The sequence below is a fragment of the Larimichthys crocea genome, chromosome XI (assembly GCF_000972845.2).
Source record: "Larimichthys crocea isolate SSNF chromosome XI, L_crocea_2.0, whole genome shotgun sequence".
Lineage (NCBI taxonomy): Eukaryota > Metazoa > Chordata > Actinopteri > Sciaenidae > Larimichthys > Larimichthys crocea.
Window position 1 is genome coordinate 9,645,335 of NC_040021.1, and position 21,192 is coordinate 9,666,526.

Sequence of the window (21,192 nt, forward strand, 5' to 3'; positions counted from 1 at the left end):
AATCACTGATACGTAGATCAATATTTGAACTCTGCAGAATTCAAACTCATATCGCCAGCACTGCAACACTGATCGCAGGGTCTATTGACTCACCTTGCAGCACTTAAGTGAGGCGAGGGATGCTGTGTAATCAGCATTTTGATGTTCAAAAGGTTATTGTAGTTTAAATTTAATGAGATAAGAAAGAATCATTAGTCAGTCTATCATTTCCAGGCAGTATCGGACTCCAGGTAGTGAGCGACCTGTCTCTTTGCTGTTTCAATGGATCTGTCTGCTTGACAGGCTCCATTTTGGTTCCCTGCTGTAGAGACTTAAATTATTCACTGGAGCGTTTTGCTTCACGCTTTCCCCTCATCCCCTTCTGTGCATCTGTGTATGTGTGTGTGTGGATAGAGAGGGAAGAGAAGGGAAAGGAGGGTGGAACAGGTGTCTGCCGAGATCAGTGTATGGTACACACAGACATCTCGTCTCGTCGACAGGGCTGCAGGGAAGAAAAGGCGAGAGTGAGTGGTGGGAGAGAGAGACGACGGAGGGAGAGTGTGTGACAGAGAGGAGACAGGAGTGGGATGGATGAAATAGGGCTTTTGCCTGGGGAACATGCAGAAAAGAGGAGTGATGGGTGAATGGTGACAGAGGGATAAATGCAGGTAACAGAGGATGGTCCAGAGGAGAGGAGTCATACAGATAAGTGAGGATAGAGAGGAAGATGGAAAAGGTTTCCAATTAAGGAAAAAAAGGGCAGAAAGGGAAGGTAAAGAGTGATAATGATGAGATGGAGGGTAGATGTGGATGATAAGATAAAGAGGCAGATATTGGGATCCTACCTGACAAAAAAGGACAAGCAATAACCTCCATTTTTCTTTACTTAACTATTCTCCTCATTTTCTCCTTCACCTTCACAGTGTATTTCGCTCCTCTTCAGTTTCTTTCATCTACATGTCAGTGCTTTTTTCCCCAGGCCCTCCACACATATCACATTTCAACATATCATCTCGTTTCAGCGTTTGTTCCTGTGGTCATGAAAAAGTGCTTTCTGTGAAATACGTCTTACTTTCACCAGTAACTCATCCAAATATCTGCTGCATGTACAAGCGAGTGGGAATAATAATTCGATCCGCATACAGATCTTAAATAACAACGGAAGAGCCAGGGATCAGTCCCAGCCGTGCAGTGAGGGGATGACTCGCTCTAACCTGCTGTCACCACAGTGATGTGAGAACATCCCCAACATCCCTAGAGGAAAGTTATTTTAAAAAGATCAAATAAAATCTACCATTTGTGAAAACAGACACAAAAACAAAATGCTGAAGTGGAGGGTTATGTCATTATGTTGACCCTGCAAATATACAAATTTAGTAGAAAATATAAAATTGTTTTTTACTTATTCATGACAAGTCCTTTTTGACTCCATCAACTATAACCTCTGGTGGATGTTGTACTAGAATTAGAAATGGAACAATATGCCACTGTCACGTCAGACAAAAGGTCACACAGCCTGTAAGTGGAATTTGAAACAGCCTTAATTATCCACATCACAAACTGCAGAGGGAGCAAACATCTCAATTCAGCTTTTCCTGTCTAGACGAAGATAATAAAAGCAATTTTGATTCATGTCAGTAATAATATAACAACATGCACCTACAAATTCCAAGCTACATGCTGTATATTATGTTTTGGAATATACTTTCTGTACTGTATTGTTTCCTCATGCCTCTATCTTTGCCACCCAAAGCTTATTTGCACTCATCATTGTGCATTTTCTGACCTATCATCTTGCTCGGCAACAGTTTGTTCCGCCACAAAACTTTCTTTGACGTGTTGTTTCCATCCAGACTGCACATTTAGTTTGAGGAGATGAGGCTTTCATGTGTTTTTGTTCAGGCCTTGATCACTCACGCAGCCATTCTGTGGAAAACTATGTCTTGAAGCAGCAGTACCACGTATTTAATCTCCAGTTTGTTACAGATGCTCTCTGTTTGAGTGTATGAGTCGGGTGTCTGTGGTGTACTTTGATGCTGATCAGAGAGGTTTGAGGTGATTCTCTTGTTCTCTCGCTCCTTGTGTCTCTCTGCCAGGTGTGGGGTTGGCAGGGGTGGAGTCCAGATACAAAAGCTTCAGTGCCTCTGTCGTTGTTCTCCTCTGATGCTGCCATCAGACGAATGTACCACTTGATCTAAATAAGGGGAATTAATCTTGTAACAAAAGCAAGAGTGACAGAAGTCATAGAGACAAAAATGTTGATTAATTGTTTCAATAATTTATCAAGCAAGATAACCAAATGATTGCTATACAACTGTTGTTCTCTGTTTTATCACCCTTAATTGATTATCTTCAGCTTTTGAACGGTTAGTTGAACAAAAGAAACATTTTGCAGATGTCACCTTGAGCTCTGGGAAACTGTGTTGGACATTTTTTGACCTGAATTTCAAACTAGGTCATAGGACAGTATCATTAGTTGAACACTACTGTAGGAATCATCGACATTAGTATTGTTCTATTGTCATGATCTGGCCCTGTAGACCATGACAAAAGCAGAATGTTGTCAGAATTATATTCATTATAGTAATGAAAATAACCAGAGAGGCTTGTTAGTTGTTAAGATTGTTAGTCAGTGACATCAATAGAGTACATGTAGGTGTGTGTGTAATAGGGTAAAACCTTTGGTAAAGTCAAAGTAAACCAAGAAAAAGCTAATGGGGTTGCAAGCGCCCGCAGGAAAGTGATCCGCCCTGAAAGTTTGGGCTTTTATATCCTATGGAGCACACACAGGGTGCTCCAGATCTGGTTGGCCACTGCAATTAGGCTCCTCTGACACCTTAAGGACAACATAATGTAGGTAAATACAGTAACTGGTTCGACACACACACATACACTCTAACCTACATATCACCTACATATCATACTACTGAAAGCATTGTTGAATATTTCATTTCTAGCCCTGCTACACCTCTGTTGTATTGTGATTTCTGTAATGAGGCTACGATGTGGTGTGTACTGGGGTCATCATCCCTTGGGCCCTGCTATTTGGAGACAAGCTGCTGTAGATGTGCCAGCTTGCCCCAGGCCTGGCCTGGTCCAGTGCTCTGTGTGTTTGTATGACTCACACCGCTGTTCCCAAGTTACTGTACTGGAAAGACTATTAGACAAACACATATCCTACAGTACATAGCCAACTGCATGGCACTACACTAGAGTTCAGTCAGTCCTATAGGCATTAGGGACATTGCAATAAGGCCACATTTGAATTTGTGTTTGTTCACATGCATAATTTGCTTGCATGTATGTACTCTATATGCAAGAATCTTTATACGTTTGTACCTGGCAGCGTCTGTGGGTGTGAGTTTGATTTGATTCAGTTGGATGGTCACTGGGTACAGAGACTCGAGGAGATACGGGACAGGAGTGGTAAAATGTTAACGGATTATTATGACACATAGTTCACATGAACAGGCCTGAGGCCTCTTTTGTTCCGTCCTCTTTCATTTTCTCCCACTTAGGACCCTAAAGCTATATTATTGTAAATACTTGTTTGAATTTTTCATGCCTCTACGTATGTTCCTCAGTACAAGTACAAGTACTCAGTATGCATGTGTGAGGTCCTTTGCCAGGACCCCAGCCACCAGCTGTAGGCCTACAGTGACCTTTTTTTTCTTTGGGACAGATGCTTCCAACACTCCATGCAGTTAGAGATGGAAATTACAAATCACTTTGCCAATTCATCGTTTTGTTCAGCACAGTTTGCACATCAGTAAATGATCGTGTCATCGTTCATAAGCTGCTGCTTCTGACAATCTTCACTTCAGTCTTAGATTGATGGTAAACGGACCTTTCGAGTCTTCTAACCACTCTGCTTTACAGTGCATGTTACATTCACCCGTACACACACGCATGCATGTAGTAATGAAAGAGCTCAAGGACACTTGTGTATTTGGAGAGAGCTGGGGACACAAACCGTCGATTTGTGGATGACGCCGTTCTACCTCTGGGACAGTTTTACATATGTTTAGCCTGTTGTTTGTTCAGTTCTGTACAAAACCAAACTAATATAAGCACTGTTAAAAAATGGAAATATCTCAGCACCCACTTTGGGAAATATATTTATTTGCCTTCTTGTTATATTATAGCCAGGTGACGGTGAGCTTAGCTTGGTATAACAACAGAAAACAGGTGAAAACAGCCGGCCTGGCTCTGTACAAAAGGGAAAAAATAGTTCAACAGCACTAAATCTCACTAGATAACATATTAACAGCTTTGGGATAAGCTGTGAGCTATGTTAGTGATCCGGCTAGCTCGCTCCCCTGTGTCCATTATTTGTGCTTAGTAAGCTTAATGGCTGCAAGCTGTAGCTTCATATTTAGAAGACAGACAGATATGAGAAACGAATGTCATCTCGTCTAAATCTCAGCAAGAAAGTGAATATGCATATTTCCCAAAACTATGATGTTAACTGCTACGCATCATGGCTGTTTCTGTTGGTTTGCTGTCATCTTTTTTTTAAGATGATTTTTTTGGCCTTTTATGCCTTTATTGATAGTACAGCTGAAGATAGACAGGAAGCAGGGGGCAGAGTGAACCGGGGCCAGCTGCAGCGAGGACTATAGCCTCCACACACGGGGCGGCCGCTTAACCCACTACGCTACCAACTGCCCCGGTGTGCTGTCATCTTAGCTGAGCTGACAATTGTGGCCAATTTCAGGATTTAATATTAAAGTTTTGTTGAACAACCATACATGACAATCATGCAACAATAACAAATTAGCCTCACGTATGAACTTCACATAAGCTCCTATGCATTAACACACACACACACACTCAGAGTCTACTGAGGTGACACAAGGGCACATACGGTATGGACATGCTACAAACGGGCTGTTGAAGTCATGTTGCCGCGGCGACGCTGTCATGGTGACTGCGCCTGTGCTGCCTCAGAGTGTCACCTGTGGTGACACCAGATGTTCAGGACTTCACCGTGCATGTGTGAGTCAGAGTACATGCGTGTCTGTGTGTGCCTTAAGCCGTCGGATAAGTATGCTTTGCGTTTATCCACACATGCATAAAATCAGAAATAATACCTTTTTTAAAATTGACATATTGTTATTTATTTCATGTTTGCATATAGGTGCGCCTGCACTGGAGAGAGCTTTTCAAAGTCAATGAGGTGTTACCCTTTGTACTGCTTAAACATTCTCCCTGCGTCATCTACACACCCACAGACAGTTGCTTTATGGTGCGTGTGTGTGTGTACGCAGGTCTTTGTGTGTGCACTTGCATCGCATACGTACAGCAACGGTCCATTTTCCTTAATGTACTGAAGGCAGCACCAGGTGGGATGATCATTGATCTACAAAGAAGGATTTTGCGCAATAAAGGTTTATAACAGATGACTGGTTGAACTGAAGGTACCAAGGGGTGAAGATTTTCAAGATTTTATGATGTACTGAACAAGCGTTAGATTTGCCATGAGGCAATTAGTTGAACTCTAGTAGTCATACACTGTGTGTGTGTGAGAGAGAGTGTGTGTTTGTGTGTGTGTGTGAGACATGAAAGACCTTTAATCAGTAGCTGAAAGATAAGAACGTGATGCCTATAATTGCGATGGATGCTATGAGAATAATCACAACGCGCATGTCTGGAAATAGAGAGAACGCTTAATGCATGCTGTGTGAACATGCAAAAGCTATAATACACATGCCTGCATGTTCTTTTTTTTTTCTTTCTGCAAAACGCAGAGTCATTAGCAGCACACAGGCAGGAATGTGTGGTTACAGGAGCGTGTTGAAGTAGTTAAGCAGGCGTTGTTTGTGTGGGTGGGTTTGTGTGTTTGTAGCGGAGTACGGATGATTTTTGGGAGCCTGTCTGCGCTCTGCCCATCCTGTCTCTGTTGCCATGGTGATTCTTTTATCTCCAAACCTGAACATGTATTTGTGGACTTTGTGAATGTGTCCGTGTCAGATTTATTTACTGTATAACAAGAGCTTTTAAACAAAACCGATTTGTTACGGAGTCTCACAGGGGGGGGACATGGAGGACGTTGCATATTGAAATCCTAAAACAAGAGGAAATCAAACCACGTGGGACGAGAGGGCAAAGCTTTTGTGCGTACTAGTTGCATTTTGTAATTCAGCAAGTGGGTAATTGTTTGTTATGGATGTAGGTGTTAAGATGTGTCTCAATTGTGCCGACATGCAAATGTTGTGTGTGAGTACACACACGTGTGCGTGCTGTTGTGGACGGCGGCTCTTAGCTGAGAGACAGGCAGTGAAGGGGGATTAGATAAATCAACAGCTCCAGCTGCAGCAGAGCTTAGGTAATAAGGCTCCAGCACAAACAGGCTAAATATAGAGACAACTGACTGACTGCCTGCCTGCCCACTAACTGCTACCTTCCAATACACAGACACACACACACACGCAGACACACACATACATTGCTGAAGATGCTTCCCTTCTTCTCCGTCCATTACATTAATACTCTACTTATAGATTTTAATCATAAACATGTAATTCTAATGGAATAAAAACATTTTCAGACTTTGATTATCATCAGCATGGCCTATTCTTCACTGTCAGACGTCCTAAAATAAATAAAAAAACTCTGTACTCTGCTAAGACATTGGCCAAAACGAGGTTTTTCCTTGCCTCCTTTTCCATTACTTACATGTGATTGCAGCTCCTTCCTCATCCTCTCCTTGTCAGCCGTGCGTGCCCTTGCTGCCTGGTATTCGGGTTATGTTTCAGGCTCTAACAGTCACTCTTTTTCGGCTGTGACCTTCCCCGGCGCTCCTCAGCCCGCATCATCTCTTTAAGGCAGGGGAGGTTAGGTAAATTCTGCAACCATGTGGCACACACAGAGAGGAGATTTGACATAAGGCTGTCTGGAGGGTAAAGCACAGACAGGAGGAGAGGATGGGGTGGGGTGAACAAGGAGAGGGGGGGGGCAGCCGAGCATTTTGTGCTGTCTTCTCCGCTGACATGCAAATGGACACGCACACACGCATATACACATAGCCATTGGGGACTGGCAGGCCTGACAGAGCCATCCATCACAACCTTAAGTGAGCTTATGTCTTTGAATAGCCTTTTAGAGCCTTGGAGTGATTGGCAGCTTTGTCCTCCCTTGTGGACCTCATCCACAGGTTCAAATACACTCGCTTCCGACCTCCATACATCACTATGAGCTATACGTCCATACCGTTGTTTTGAAGTCTGAGTACTGACGCATCACGGCTTAAAGAGAAAAACACTCAGTATATGTCTCTTTCTTTGTCTCTCTCATAAGGTCCTCCAAGGCTCACCCCGGACCTGTGGTCCACATAAGTGACAACCCCATGGATGAGGGAAAGGTAAAGGACAAAATCTTCTTCTCACACTTTAAAATAAGGTGTTGTTACTTTGATATTAGCGAGTGTAAATGAAACGCTTGACAAATTCTCCAACCAGCAGACAGTTAGAGTCACTTTAAATATAAGGTTTGACTGGAAGGAGAGTAGTTTGAGCAGGTTTGCTCACTTTACACTGATTCAACTATTTTTAAACTATGTGAGTAAGGTGACTGGATGAGAAAACAACCAACAAACGATGAATTCATAACACTCGCTTGTATATGTTCTACTTTAACCCTTTACACAGAACACAGTGTGTGTAGATGATCATAAATAAAACTGTGGATGAATACAGCTTCACTGTCCCAGCATACATGATGTACAGTAGAAGGTTGTGGGGTAATTCCACAGTTAAAATAAGGCCCGTTGTGTCTAGGTTTTTTGAAGTATTAAGACTATAATAATAATAATAATTAAAAAAAAAAAAAAAACTACTATACTTCATGTTCTAAAAAATCCCATGTTCTGTTGTCATCTCTCGTGAACTAGGGTGGGCAGATTTCTTCCTGAGCCCCTGTAGTCTGCTTATACCTGACTTCCTTTCATGCGGCGCGTGAATGTCAAATGTGTTACTTCTATTTCCACCCATCATGGGGTCTAATCTATCTCCTCTCTGTCATCTCTCCTACCTATTTCACTGACTGCCTGTCGTTCTTCCTCTCCAGCTTATAATTGGATTTGAGTCTGGGATCGTGGTCCTGTGGGATCTGAAATCAAAGAAGGCCGACTATCGCTACACTTACGATGAGGTAGGCAAATCCTCTATTTCCTTTCTTCCCTAACAGCTTTCAGTCATTCCTCCCACTTCTGATCTACACAGTGTCTTTTAATACAGAAACTGGGAATGAAATTACATATTCATGAACAGACCTGTATAGTTGTGTGCATGTGTGTTCGCGAGTGTACAAACAGAGAGTTTGAGATAGCTGACTTCAGCTGACAAGGCTTGTGAACTGAGAAAGTGTATGTACATGGCACACGCACACACACACACACACACACACACACAGACACTTCAGAGTGTTGATATGCTGATGACGGCACACAAGGAGAGTGCTGACTGAGAAAGAATAAGACTTTTGTCTCAGTAGGATAGAGGGGGACTTAGGAGCTCTAATGTGCTGTTTAATGAAGATGAAGCTGAAGTTTGGTTTGCCAGAGTTTTACAGCAAACTCTTGCTGGACTCACTAACTGGATTTTTGCTATCCAGCTACGAGAAGAATGAAGATGCACATCATCACAGTAATTCCTCAGGAGAGAGGATATTTTGGGAAATACAGATATTTGCTTTTGTGCTGAAGGCTAGATGAGATTTTGATTAGACTGGAAATAGGTAGAAACAGCTGTCCTGGCTCTGGTAACAAAATCCATCTACCAGTGGATGTCTCTCCGACTAAAGAAGAGATGTTTGTTTTGTTTTTTTACACAATTAGTGCCATTCATAAAGGAGCACAGCTTGCGAGATGCATGTTTTAACAATGCAATGATTAATACAGTAGATTGCCGTGTGTTCGTGTCCCCAGAATGAGGTTGCAGGGCTGCACCGTGATTGTGCTTGCATAATACTTTTAAATACACATAAAAACATACAATGGATGTTAATGGATACAATGTTAAACATAAAACTTTTTGTAAAAGGTCCACCTTTTTAAAGCACTGAGTCATGTGGCTTTATAAGCTTCCCCAGAGGCACGAACTGTGTGTTTATAAATGAAAAAAACATAGTAAAAAAAAAAAAAAAGACTCAGTGTCAGAGCTGCTTAAATCCCCTCTGGACCTGGCATGCGTCAGGCTGTATCTGTTACCTGATTGGTGTGTATGCAAAATATTATTTCCACTTATCTAGTTGCTGTTTTTGGGGTTGTTTTTCGAATCTATTACAGATGTGAAAAAATAAATAAAAAATAAAAGCATGTGTTCTTTTTTTTTTTTCTTTTTTTTTGCTGCTGGTCATGGTAAAAAAAAATGGTAGAAATTTTTGGGCCCATTCACATTTATTGTGTTTCTGCTTTATCTGAACACAGTGGATGATCTGAAGACATAACAGGAACTTCATATGAGAGATCATATTCATGAATATTCATCATATTCATTCATGATATGTCATTGGAGTTTAGGCTGGCACATGCCCACACACAGTCAACACGTACGTGGTCCTGCAGTGCGTAAAGACCCAAACTGGTTTTAAGATAATGAGATTATTGTGACGCTGATACTTGTGCTCACTTCATCAGCAGTGTTGTGGTGCTATAAACACTCTGAGATAACAAAAAATCACAGAGGACTACATAGACACAAAATGAGAGTAGATTTTGAATGTTCAGCATGTACCAATCTCTCTCTCTCTCTCTCTCTCTCTCCGTCTTTGCCTTTGCTCTGTCTCCCTCTCTCAGATAAGCTAATATCCTCTCGCTGCTCCTAGGGCATTACAGTCTCTAGTATTGGATCTCCCATGGGAGCTCATCTCTTCTCTCCGAACCCCTACAGTTACACCTCTCCAGAGACTCAGGGTTGAGTGGGCGGGGAATGGGGGAGGGTACTGCTCCTCATTTCGCTTCCCTGTGATTTCTATTGACGAAGTGAAAGAGTCTGTGAAACACGACGCATTCTCTCTCTTTTAGGATGTCTGATGGGTCAAACCATCCAAATGGTTTTTCAAGTTTAATTTGGCTCCAGACCAGCCTTCAAGGGCATGCTTGTGTTCTGCATCACTAGTAAAATGTGATTATGATTGCACCATGACTTTTCTAATAGTACTGGACAGGGCTGTAGCTCACACTAGCAAGCGAGCAAGTGCTGTAAGAAATAAACAAATCAGGTCTTTGGGATGGTAGGGGTGGGTAGTATGGGCAAAATTTATAGGATTAGTGTTTTATGATATTCACTTAAAGGTTTAGTGAGCACATTTTAGGAGGCTTTATTTTTAGAATATGGTAAAAATGGAATATGATATGCAAAACTCTGTTTTCTGTGTATAATCAAAATAAAAAACATTATGTTTTTGTTACCTCAGAATGAGTCTTTCATATCTGCAGATGTACAGTAGTGAGTCCTCGGTGCCACGGTGAACTGCCTTGAATAAACTAAACACCGGCTCTAGATTGGGTCTTTAACAATAGTTTCTCCGTCATGCTAGGAAGGACAAGGTGAGGTGAGAATTTCGATTGCAGGATTGCAATAAGCAACTACACTGCTCTAAATCCTTTAATCACATCACAGAAATTCTATTTATCACAACGACTGAAATGTTGTTTCTGCATTTTCAAAAAAAAGTACATAATTTCAAGGAAGATCTCATGCTGCGACATGTTTCAAAATCGGTCTGATGACAGTGTGCATATTTGGTGAGAGAGACAGAGAGTGAAGGCTGAACTAAAGGTCCAACATCAAGATGGTTTCCATGGAAACATGGGTCTAATTTGATGTGAAGATAGATATTTTTGCATTACTTAGCTCATTTCCGCCATTAAATGTTATATTTACCATTCATTATAAGCCAATTATCGCATGCATTAGTTGGTAAGCCATCAATCGCTTACATCATGAATGTGTGCCACAGCCATCTCTTTATAGCTTCTAGAAACAACACTGCTGGGTGAAATAACTTTTTACAGCTATCAATTCCATAGCAAGCTATATGCATACTGCTGTGCGCTCCGTTTCCTGCTGGGTGCTTTCATTCAAACACTATTTACCTCGAAGCTTGCTGCCAAGTTTCAAAGTTGTAGACTGAAATGAACAAGGAAGCTTTTCCTCTTCCTCTTTTAAACAGCAGAGCAAACCAGCAGACCATGCATTGATGGATTCAGGCTTTGGAATAAGCATTTGTCAAAGACTTTTTTCAAAGTTTTGATGGAAATTTGTAAATGTTTAAATAAGTGAAAGACAATAAATTAATGAATCTATTTCAAAGAATAGAGATAAATGTTTTTTTGTGAGTAATGTTGTCTGTATTCTTGGCACATTTTTAACAATTCTTGCAAACTTTCTCAGACAAATGTCAGCAAGTCAAAATAATTGTTTTGACTCAAATGAAGGCAGCTTTTGTTAGTTATAGATACTGTCGAGCTGCAGAGATGTCAGCAAACCAGGAAACTTAACCTGGCACGTAGACAACAACAAAGTTTCCGGCAGAGTTCAGACAAACAGCAGAGGCGATAAAACTTTTGTTTTTTTACAAGCTCTCAAAGAGCTGAGAGAGCACACCTTCCACTCTGTGTCTTTGAGTGGATTGTGTATTTTTAGCTGTGGATCAGCACTATGGGTTTCCAGTGAGTACTAGACGGAGAGCATCCGTCATCCCGACCCTGTTCCACTCTGCTCCATCTGACTCAACACCTTGGTCTGCGTCCGGCCCAGAATGTCTGATATATCACAGCCAGATTGGAGTTTCTGCTCCATTCCTTTCCCTCCTGTTTGTCTCCTGGTGGCTACTGCTCGCTCAATGAATGCATGAATGATTTTTTTTATTTTTGTGTCACAACTTCAAAAGGCCCATTATTCAAACGCTGTAATTTATTCTACAGTCTGCTTATGCAAACAAGTCCAACTTCCAACCCTTTTTCTATCGCAACTCAATCTTGTTCATTTTTCTTACGCCTAGATTTCTTCTTGTGATTTTTCCAGTATTTTTTTCATTGTATCATTGTATCATTTTCATTGTCACAGAAATTGTTGATTACTGCTGGAGTGACTGCGATAACTATATATCTATATATAGTTTTATATATATATATACACATACACAATATATACAAGCTTGCACAAATGTAAGCCACAAAACAAAACACAGAAATGTTTGTTTCTATTTGCAAGTCACAATTCTCAGAGCTATTATTGAAGGCCAATAATAACACAGTAAAAGTGTGAACTTATCCCCAAACCACTAAGCATTAATTACTTAATTTCCAGGCAACACAATAAAGATTTAAATGCTTCGGCTGTGGAGGAATTTCTGTTATTAACATTTTTCTACCTGAATTAATTCAGTAAACAGCTATTTTTGGTTGTCACGTTTTAAACGTGAAAATAAAAATTAGTGGCACTTTTTAAAATGAATTCCAGATAGTTGAGGTTGACCATATAGGACGATACGTTGCCTGAAAGAAGTTCCTGCAGTATTCTGTTTGATGGACAGCTCGTTTGACTCAGTCTGATATGTCCTCGTGCAGTAAATTCCTCCCATCTGGTTGTCGAAGAAGATTAAAAGCAAATGCTAGAAATTATTGACAAAGTCTATCTGACACAAGTCGGGCTTCATTAGAAGGTATTTTCTTTCCCTGTAAGACCTGTGGAGAATACAGATAGATTACTTTACTATTCAAAGCTGATGGGTCATTTGGCAAGTCTGCTGTAATATCCATTAGTGGATAGAATATAATTCTTTATATGATAGTCTGCCTCTGTGGAGGATGAACCAGATGTTACTCTTCATAATTTTAATATTTGTGTCCTTGTTAAAAAACATAAGGTAAAAGGTGATTCTCACACGCTGCTGTTTCAAGAATTTATTTGCCGAAAATGATTCTGAAGAAAGGTAAACATGTTGAACTTGTCTCTGCTGGTCCATTGTGAAATATCATAGTCATTATTGGGTGGTGAATAGAGGATGAATCTTAACCTTGTACCACTTATTCCTTTGCCAATGGAACATTAGGTAATATATGTATTGATATATTAGTCTACCTCTTGGTCATTTTGGTCATTAAAAGCAGTGTCCTTTAGTAAAAATAATCATGGAACAATGCACAGCAGAGCAAAAATATAAAAATATCCATCCATAGCTGATTATTGCTGGGTGAGAGGCGGGATGCACCCTGGACCAGTCGTCAGTTCATCACAGGGCTAACACATAGAGACAAACAACCACACACACTCACACCTGCGGGAAATTTAGAGTCACCAATTAACCTATTAGCCTGCGTGTTTTTTTGTGGGAAGAAGCCGGAGTACTCTGAGAGACTCCAGATAGATACAGGGAGAACGTGCAAATGGCTGGAAACCTTCTTGCTGCACCACCGTGACGCCCAGTATACAACTAAATATGTTTGCCGTCTGGCAGTATGACAATGTAATTACCGAGACCAGAGAAAAAAAGGCCAGAAATTACAGTTTTGACTAACATTTCCATCCCTCGAGCCATGACTAAGAAAAAAATCCTTGAAAACTTAATTGCAAGGGTCAAACAATCTCAAGTTGTTTATCCGTAATTTAGGGGGATCAAACAGTTAATGACTTTCGTGAACCCCCCTGACTCTTCGTCTGGCATCCTCCTCAACTAAAGACTAAATTCTCTGTTGTATTCTGAGAATAATAATAACAAAGCATATATTTTCTTGCTCCAATCATAACCGATGATTGGACATCATCTTTTTTAATATAGAATAGGTCTTAATTGGTAAATAGAAGCTCGTGGGGGCTTGTTTCTTTCAGGGCTTATATAATAACCACAACACAAAAACAGAAACAGAATGGATTTCACGTTCCAATACAAAAAGAGATTGCTCTATGGAAATCACTGTTGACATGCTTGCCCCCCAAATGCTTGTTTTTTAGATTAAGCCCTTTTTTGGCTGAATGTTCTTCTACTTGAGCTGAATTACCATCGCTGTCCCTGTGTGTGTGTGTGTGTGTGTGTGTGTGTTTGTGTTTGTGTTTGTGTTTGTGTGTGTGGCACTTGAGGGCAAAGCTGTCTTCATGTCCCAGTGTGACACAACGCTGGCAGAAGCTATTACAATTAGGGCTGTGATACGCATGTTTATGGGTATCTCTATTTTCCTTCACCAATCTCAATTTGTCTGTTTGTTTTCGCCTTTGCTGTGAATTTTGTGTTTTGCGTGTGTGTATATGTGTGTGTGTGTGTGTGTGCTTGGAGGTGTGATTCTAATAAGCGTTGACTGAAATCTATCGTCCCCCAAAGACCAATCTGTGAAAACTGACCTAATGTAATAAATCATGAAATTAGTCTTTTTAATTGGTATTGTTTGATATGATGAGTACCATGTGTTTCAATTACCCTTCTCATTTTCCAATTAAGTACAGTGCATTGTTCCCTGCCACGGCGAACAATGCACCGATAGATTTCTAAAATTCCGTCTGTCGCTGTTAAACCAATTCTGAATGAATGGATTAGGGCTTTTTCTCATAAAAAATATGATATGTTTTAGCATTTAGCATTTTCTTGAATGCCTGCAGCTCATATCCTTCATCTGGGCTGAAGTCGATATGAATACAAAAAAGTGTTAGACCCTCCTCGGCTTCTATCTGAACTGAATTAATATCTCACCTTTTTAAAACTCATAGCATATATCCATAAATAAAGTGGAAACAGGACACATCAGTCACTGCCAATGCACACTCCATGTCTCAGATCTACAGGACTATATTCTACATGTCTAATTTTACATACAACTTAAACAGCGCAGGATAATTGACTTCAGTTTCAGAGCGTAGGATTTTACAGCATCAGAAATGAGTTCACACTGCATTCAGCACACCTGCTGTAACTACATCCACGCCACCTGGCACCGCACACTGGTGAATCACTTCTGGCAACAAATCATTGACAAACTGCATCCCACCGTCTCTTGTCACTTCAGGACTCACATCCGCCATCATCTTAGATAAGACACCTAAGCTATTACTCATCCTGGCTCAGATTATTTCCAAGAAAATGGTTCTTCATGAACAGGAAATCAGAAAACACCAGAACTGAAGAACACTTGAGAAGAAAGGATTTTAGATTGTAGGGCTTCAGTCGTCTTACGTCATTTGGTTTCTTCGTGGGAGTGAGAGGGAGTGACTCATCAACTGTGTAACAATATAATGTGAGTCTGTGTGTCTATGCACCATGATGTCACATAACTATGGCTCTGTCTCACCAAGCTCTCTGTGACCTGGAGGAAATCCCATTGAAGAACATAATAATAATAATGAGAACACTGAAAATTCTCAAGGCTGTACATCCAAAAAAAACACCAAACAAGTTCTCCACAGTGTCACGTCATTGGTTTCATCTTTCTGAGTTTAACATCCGGTGATATACTTTACAGACAAGCATTACATGGAGAACATAACCCCTCAAAACATATAAATATGATACAATCTACCCTGACACAGGTACAATTACATTTGTTGTGGTGTCACATGAGCACAAGCTGTTCTCCACATCGTCTCATTTAGCTGTTTTCTGAATAACGCATTCACTGAGCCTGACACGCACCTCTATTTATGATTAATGCCACACCGAAGGCAACATTGATACACACCTAAATAAATAGCAGCTTCAATTGGAGGAGATTGGCTTAACCTGACCTTGTGTTCACATCGGCATTGACAGCGAGGTAATCATTCATTCCAGATGAGCGATGTGCGACACGGAGCACCGTTTTGGGAGAGAGAGACGAGGCGACAAGTAAAAGCGGTAACAAGTTCGCACTTAAGCAATAAGTGGAGCTTTAGCAAGAATTGCAAAAATATTAAACAGTGCAAGGGGGGAAGAATGAAGCAGGTCTTTCAGAAAAGGCTATATCTAATACTAACCATCATTTCAGAGAATATGCCCCATCATCATCTGAAGGAATATTTTCCCTGACAAAGCACTCAGCTTGTGTTGGGACACATTACTGATGCTGCGGGTGTTCTGGTAAGAACATGCCCCTGGGTGGAAATTCATGTGACAAGCCTTGTAAAACTGCTTTGGAAGCTGTTGTTGCAGATTTGGTGCACGTCATCATATTTACTTAACGTCAAAACGTTCGCTGGGTTTAATTATGAGCTATGAAAAGGGCATCAATAAGCAAGGTTGCCCTTTACTGGCATACTTTGGTCATGATGTGTTTGTGTTTTCAGTGATTGCTTGTCAGTAGATAAATCATTGTGAGCCAGGCTTACAACAGAGACGGGACTGTTTAGATTACAGGGAAGATGAGAGGATGGAGAAGGCACCATGGCAAACTCTTTCCTGTCTGTTCTTATTCTTTTCTGTATCTATTAACTTGTATTTCCTCTTTTAATTGTTCCTTCCTTATTTCTTGAATACTCAAGATACAACTAACTAAAAGCTCATTTGACCATATATATAATAAGAATCTTAAATCCATGCCTCCAAATGACATCAGATGAATCTGAATGCACCAGATCAACTGTGTTTCAATTACATCAGATGTTAGTCGTTTTTTTCCTGTGAATTTGTGCCTTCATGAAATATAATTATTAAAATTTATAACCATGGTCATAAAACCTTCCTTAAAATGACCAATCCATTTCTGATTTTTTTTTCCCCACAGTCAGCAAAAGGGGTAATATAAAAAGCTTCTTCTAATGTATGCATGTATGCCACAGGAAATGTTCTGAAGTCACGGGCCGGACTCTTAAATCTCGCCTTCGCCATCTGTTCAAGAGTATGTAATCCACAGTCACATATGAACATTGTACCGTGTGCCGTATGGCCGTGGCGATGCGACAAACTTGTAGCGTAAGGTAGTTGGTGGCACATGATGTTTCAACCTGCTCAACCACTGACTCCCCCTCCTCCTCCTCCTCCTTCCCTGCTTCCTGCCTGTCGTTTCCTAGGCGATCCACTCAGTTGCCTGGCATCACGAGGGCAAGCAGTTCATTTGCAGTCACTCAGATGGGACTCTGACCATATGGAACGTCAGAGGCCAGGGCAAACCCATACAGACAATCACCCCACACGGTAAGGATGTGGAAACACAAACAAAAACAAACACACACACTCGCACACAGTGGCTGCATCTGCAAATCACTCCCTAATTTACTCATTTACTGCTCAGCATATAATAGATAGTGTTCATGTTGTGGGAATTAGGAGTGGAGTGCTGTATATATAGAATACATTTACACACTGCGGCGGGTATAGTGCACTATATGGCAAAGGAGGAATGATTTCAGACACAGCCAGATGCATGATGGTCTAGCCGCTGTATAATACTTGAATGGATCGCAACAAACTCGAAGCATATTGTGATTCAACAATTTTAACGTAGATATAATGAGGATCTAATCTTAACTGGCACCTTGAACACGTTTATAATATTTCATCATATACAGTATTAAATGAGATTTTCATACATTTATATTCATTATTTTATTTGTCAATATATATTTATTAATATTGCTGTTTTTAGTGTTACTGTTTCTTGCATCTGTATTGTATTTTTTGTGTGGTTCAGTGTATTATATCTTTTTGTATGAAATGTGCTATATTGAGGAAAAAAAACCTGAATTTTGTGACGATTAATCTTGTTGATTTCCAAAAAATAAATAATCTTTAATATCTGATTTTTGAATCATGTAACTCCTTCATGCCTCTAAAACATATTCTAATGAAACAGATGCAACAAAATCATCATCAAAATCCAGTCGAACTGCTCACAACTTTCAGACATGCGCTCTGAGATGAGGGATTGGTACTCGATATTTTATGGAGGGGTTAGAAAGAAAAACAGAGATCCACTAATAAAGAAAAATCTATTTCATGCCATATAAAGATAGATGCAGCCATATCTTTCCACTGATTCTGACTGGTCTAATTACTTTGGGATCCTGTACTGTAAAACAGTATAGCACAAGTTAAACAAAATATACCAGTACCAGTGCCTTCAGCCACCTGTCAGTCACATGACCCGCTCTATGCTAATCGGAGCCATCCGTCAAGAGCCTACATATGGCTCCCTCATCGTTTGCTCATTTCAGGATTATTGTCAGTTCAATTATGTCCTGCCTCTGTTTGCTTTACTTTGTGTCCGCACGCACATACATTAGTGCTGCTGCTCTGTTTATTTCCTGCAGAAAAGCAAGTCTGCTCTTTTGAAGATGTTTTTTTTTAATCCATACTCCTCTTCCTCCCCACACAACTACTCAGATGAAGGCAATAGAAAGAGCGTGTGAGTCCAACAAATGGACAGAGAGAGAGAGCATGAGAGTCAGAAAGTGGAACAAAGAAAGGAATTAAATGAAAAAGAAAAACTTCTAACCATTTTCCCAAGCTGGTTTTGTGTGTAGGGGGTTGTAGAAAGGATTTCACCACACAGGGTCTTTAATTAGTTGTTTCTTCCACTGCTGCATACATAATTAGTTTGGTATTTAATGGGCAATTATGCAAATTCCTTTGACAGGTTTAAGTAAGGCTTATAAGTCCTTCTTTAATTGTCTTTTTAGATATCTGTTATTTAGATGTAGTTATTAAAAGTAGTCCTTTATTATACAGACCTTCTATGTATAACGTGCCTTAGGGCTCACTTTGGCTATTCAGTAATAGTTAAGATACATTCAGCCCCTTAATGTGCATTCAGATGCAATATGCTCAGGTAGGGTACATATATATGCTTATATGCATATATGCTGTATGTGCAAATTTCCTTCACATGGAGCTCCCTTGAGGTGTTGAATAGTTGGATTCTGCAAGTCATCCGTGATCGCTCACACCATCTTTGCATGTCCCTGCTCCTGCCATTTGTCTTTCTCCTCGTTGATGAATAGCCTTTTGTTATTGTCTGGCTACTGTTCAAAGCGGCATTTTAAGTGCAGCTTCTGGGGGTTGGTTGGGTGGGGGGGGTTGAGATGACAGGAGAAACAAGACAGGAGGAGGGGAAGAGGGATGAACTGGCAAACTAAAGTATCTTCTGTTTGTTCTATTTTAGGAAAACAGCCCAAGGACGGGAAGAAGCCAGAGCCTTGTAAACCCATTCTCAAAGTGGAGTACAAAACCACTAGAAATGGGTAGGGTCTCTCTCTCTGTCTCTCTATCTCTCACACACAAACACACACACACGCTTAGGCATGAATATGCTTATTTATAGTATATTTATATTCTTTAATTTTGTCAGTATTTTTCCCTTGTGAGCCGATGTGATGCGATGTGAATTTCATTCTGCTGTGCATTTCTGTTCTATTTATAGTCTGAGTGACAATAAAGTTAATCTTGATCTTGATCTTAATTAGACACCGTTAAGGCAAAAGACACATCAAGGTTATTTACAGTTAAAAGCTGTTGCCAAGGCAATGTGAGGAACACGTGTGTATACGTAGTTACAGGCAAAACAAATTATTTCTGTTTTCTCTCTAGGCATTAGGTTGTTACTGTGTAAGTTATAATACACTCAGCGGTGTTCTAATATTAAAATAATCCCTCTTGCATCATGGCGTCTTGTATCCTTGTAACACATTGGAGTATTTCTCCAATACTTTGTCCATTTACTACAGTACAAAGGTTCATTTGTAGTCAGATAAACTCACAGATGGTGATCAAACTTGACCATATCTACAGAGTATTGGAGGTGTTCTTCTATGAAATTTTCATAGACATCTGCAGAGCAGTCAGTATTTTCTGTGGTCATGGTATAAAAAGTCAGTAAAATTTTAATGCCTTTGTGTGTGTGTGTGTGTGTGTGTGTGTGTGTGTGTGTGTGTGTGTGTGTGTGTGTGTGTGTGTGTTGCAGGGAACCCTTCATAATCCTGTCTGGTGGTCTGTCCTATGACACGGTGGGCCGGCGGCCTTGTTTGACAGTAATGCATGGGAAGAGTACTGCTGTGCTGGAGATGGACTACCCTATAGTAGACTTCCTCACACTGTGTGAGACTCCATACCCTAATGGTAAGTGTGTGTGGGTGCATCTCTGCTCTTTCTATTTGTATGGGAAACATCATCTTATCCTCCTTTTGTCAGTGCTTTCGACTCGCGGGCACACAGGCACACACACCTTTCTGTTTTTTAATTATGTCAGATTGCCCCTGTGTTAGTGTGTTTCTGTAATAAATATGAAATTTCCCAAGAGAAAGGATCCTATTCTGGTTTCATTATCCAACACACAGAATATTACATTTTCATTTCATCTCTTTGTACGCAATAGCCTTCCGCCTAAATTAAATTATTTTCTTATTTCCTGTATTGAGGAGTCAACACCTAAATCAAGTCGGACTGAAGCTGAATGGTTTGGGATCCTGTATGCACGTAATCCAGTATGTAAACTCCGGTGCAGTGTTATCTGGCACATAAACAGCTACAGGAAGGTTTAGTGAGTTATGTAACAATGGTGACTTCATTTAGTCACTGGTAACCTGATATCAGTGCCGGCTGATTTCATCTGGTAATGGACATTACTGGAATTTTGGATTACCCAATACATGTCTGGCAGATGGTGTGCAGTGTTCAGACTTAAACCGGCGTTAGTGTGCGGAGGAGGCTGATAATCCTCAATGAGGCTGCGGATGCAGCGTGCACACCAATGTAAAGGCAAAACAAAGGCATCATCCGACAAAATTTGTCCTAGAAAAAATATTTTTTGTTTTATGATTTCCTTGTTTGTGATTAGTTTCTTTCTTAAGCGGTGAAAGTTGCCTTAATTACGGTTGTTATTCTCAGCTCCCTTAATGCCAGAACTGACACAGAGAGATACTGACAGTGATCTACATTTGCATGACCATTCACAAGAAAATGAGAATCACTTGTAAACCAGTGCCAGGGAAGGAAAATGAGATTGACAGTGAGAGATGTAGTGACAACAGTTGTCAAAGTGTTTCAGCCTTGGTGAACCAGCCTGAGACCTGCTGCTATATATGACAGCTTGTGAACACCAGTTTGCATGAAGTCGCACTTGTGGGTACATAGTCTGACTGTAGTCAGTCTGACTGTACATCAATAGTGGGCCCATTATACAAAAATGAGAGTGATGTGTTGTTGGCCCACTTTAATTACTCACCAGGCTGCATCTTACTCCTCATCACTGCCAGTACCAATTCAGCATGCTGTTGGGCTGATATAGTCCATATCTGAATGGTCTCTGTTTGG

General features: G+C 40.5%; 1 protein-coding gene across 4 annotated transcripts in view; it reads left to right on the plus strand.

Annotated features, from left to right (window-relative positions):
- stxbp5a (syntaxin binding protein 5a (tomosyn)) overlaps positions 1 to 21,192 on the plus strand; it is an 87,076-nt gene that overhangs the window by 46,302 nt on the left and 19,582 nt on the right. For all 4 annotated transcript variants that reach the window (XM_019254937.2, XM_019254938.2, XM_019254939.2 and 1 more), the window contains exons 7-11: positions 7,279 to 7,342; positions 8,047 to 8,130; positions 16,956 to 17,079; positions 19,046 to 19,124; positions 19,844 to 19,998. In XM_019254937.2, the coding sequence (XP_019110482.1) occupies positions 7,279 to 7,342; positions 8,047 to 8,130; positions 16,956 to 17,079; positions 19,046 to 19,124; positions 19,844 to 19,998 (506 nt within the window). The remainder of the gene's footprint in view (positions 1 to 7,278; positions 7,343 to 8,046; positions 8,131 to 16,955; positions 17,080 to 19,045; positions 19,125 to 19,843; positions 19,999 to 21,192) is intronic.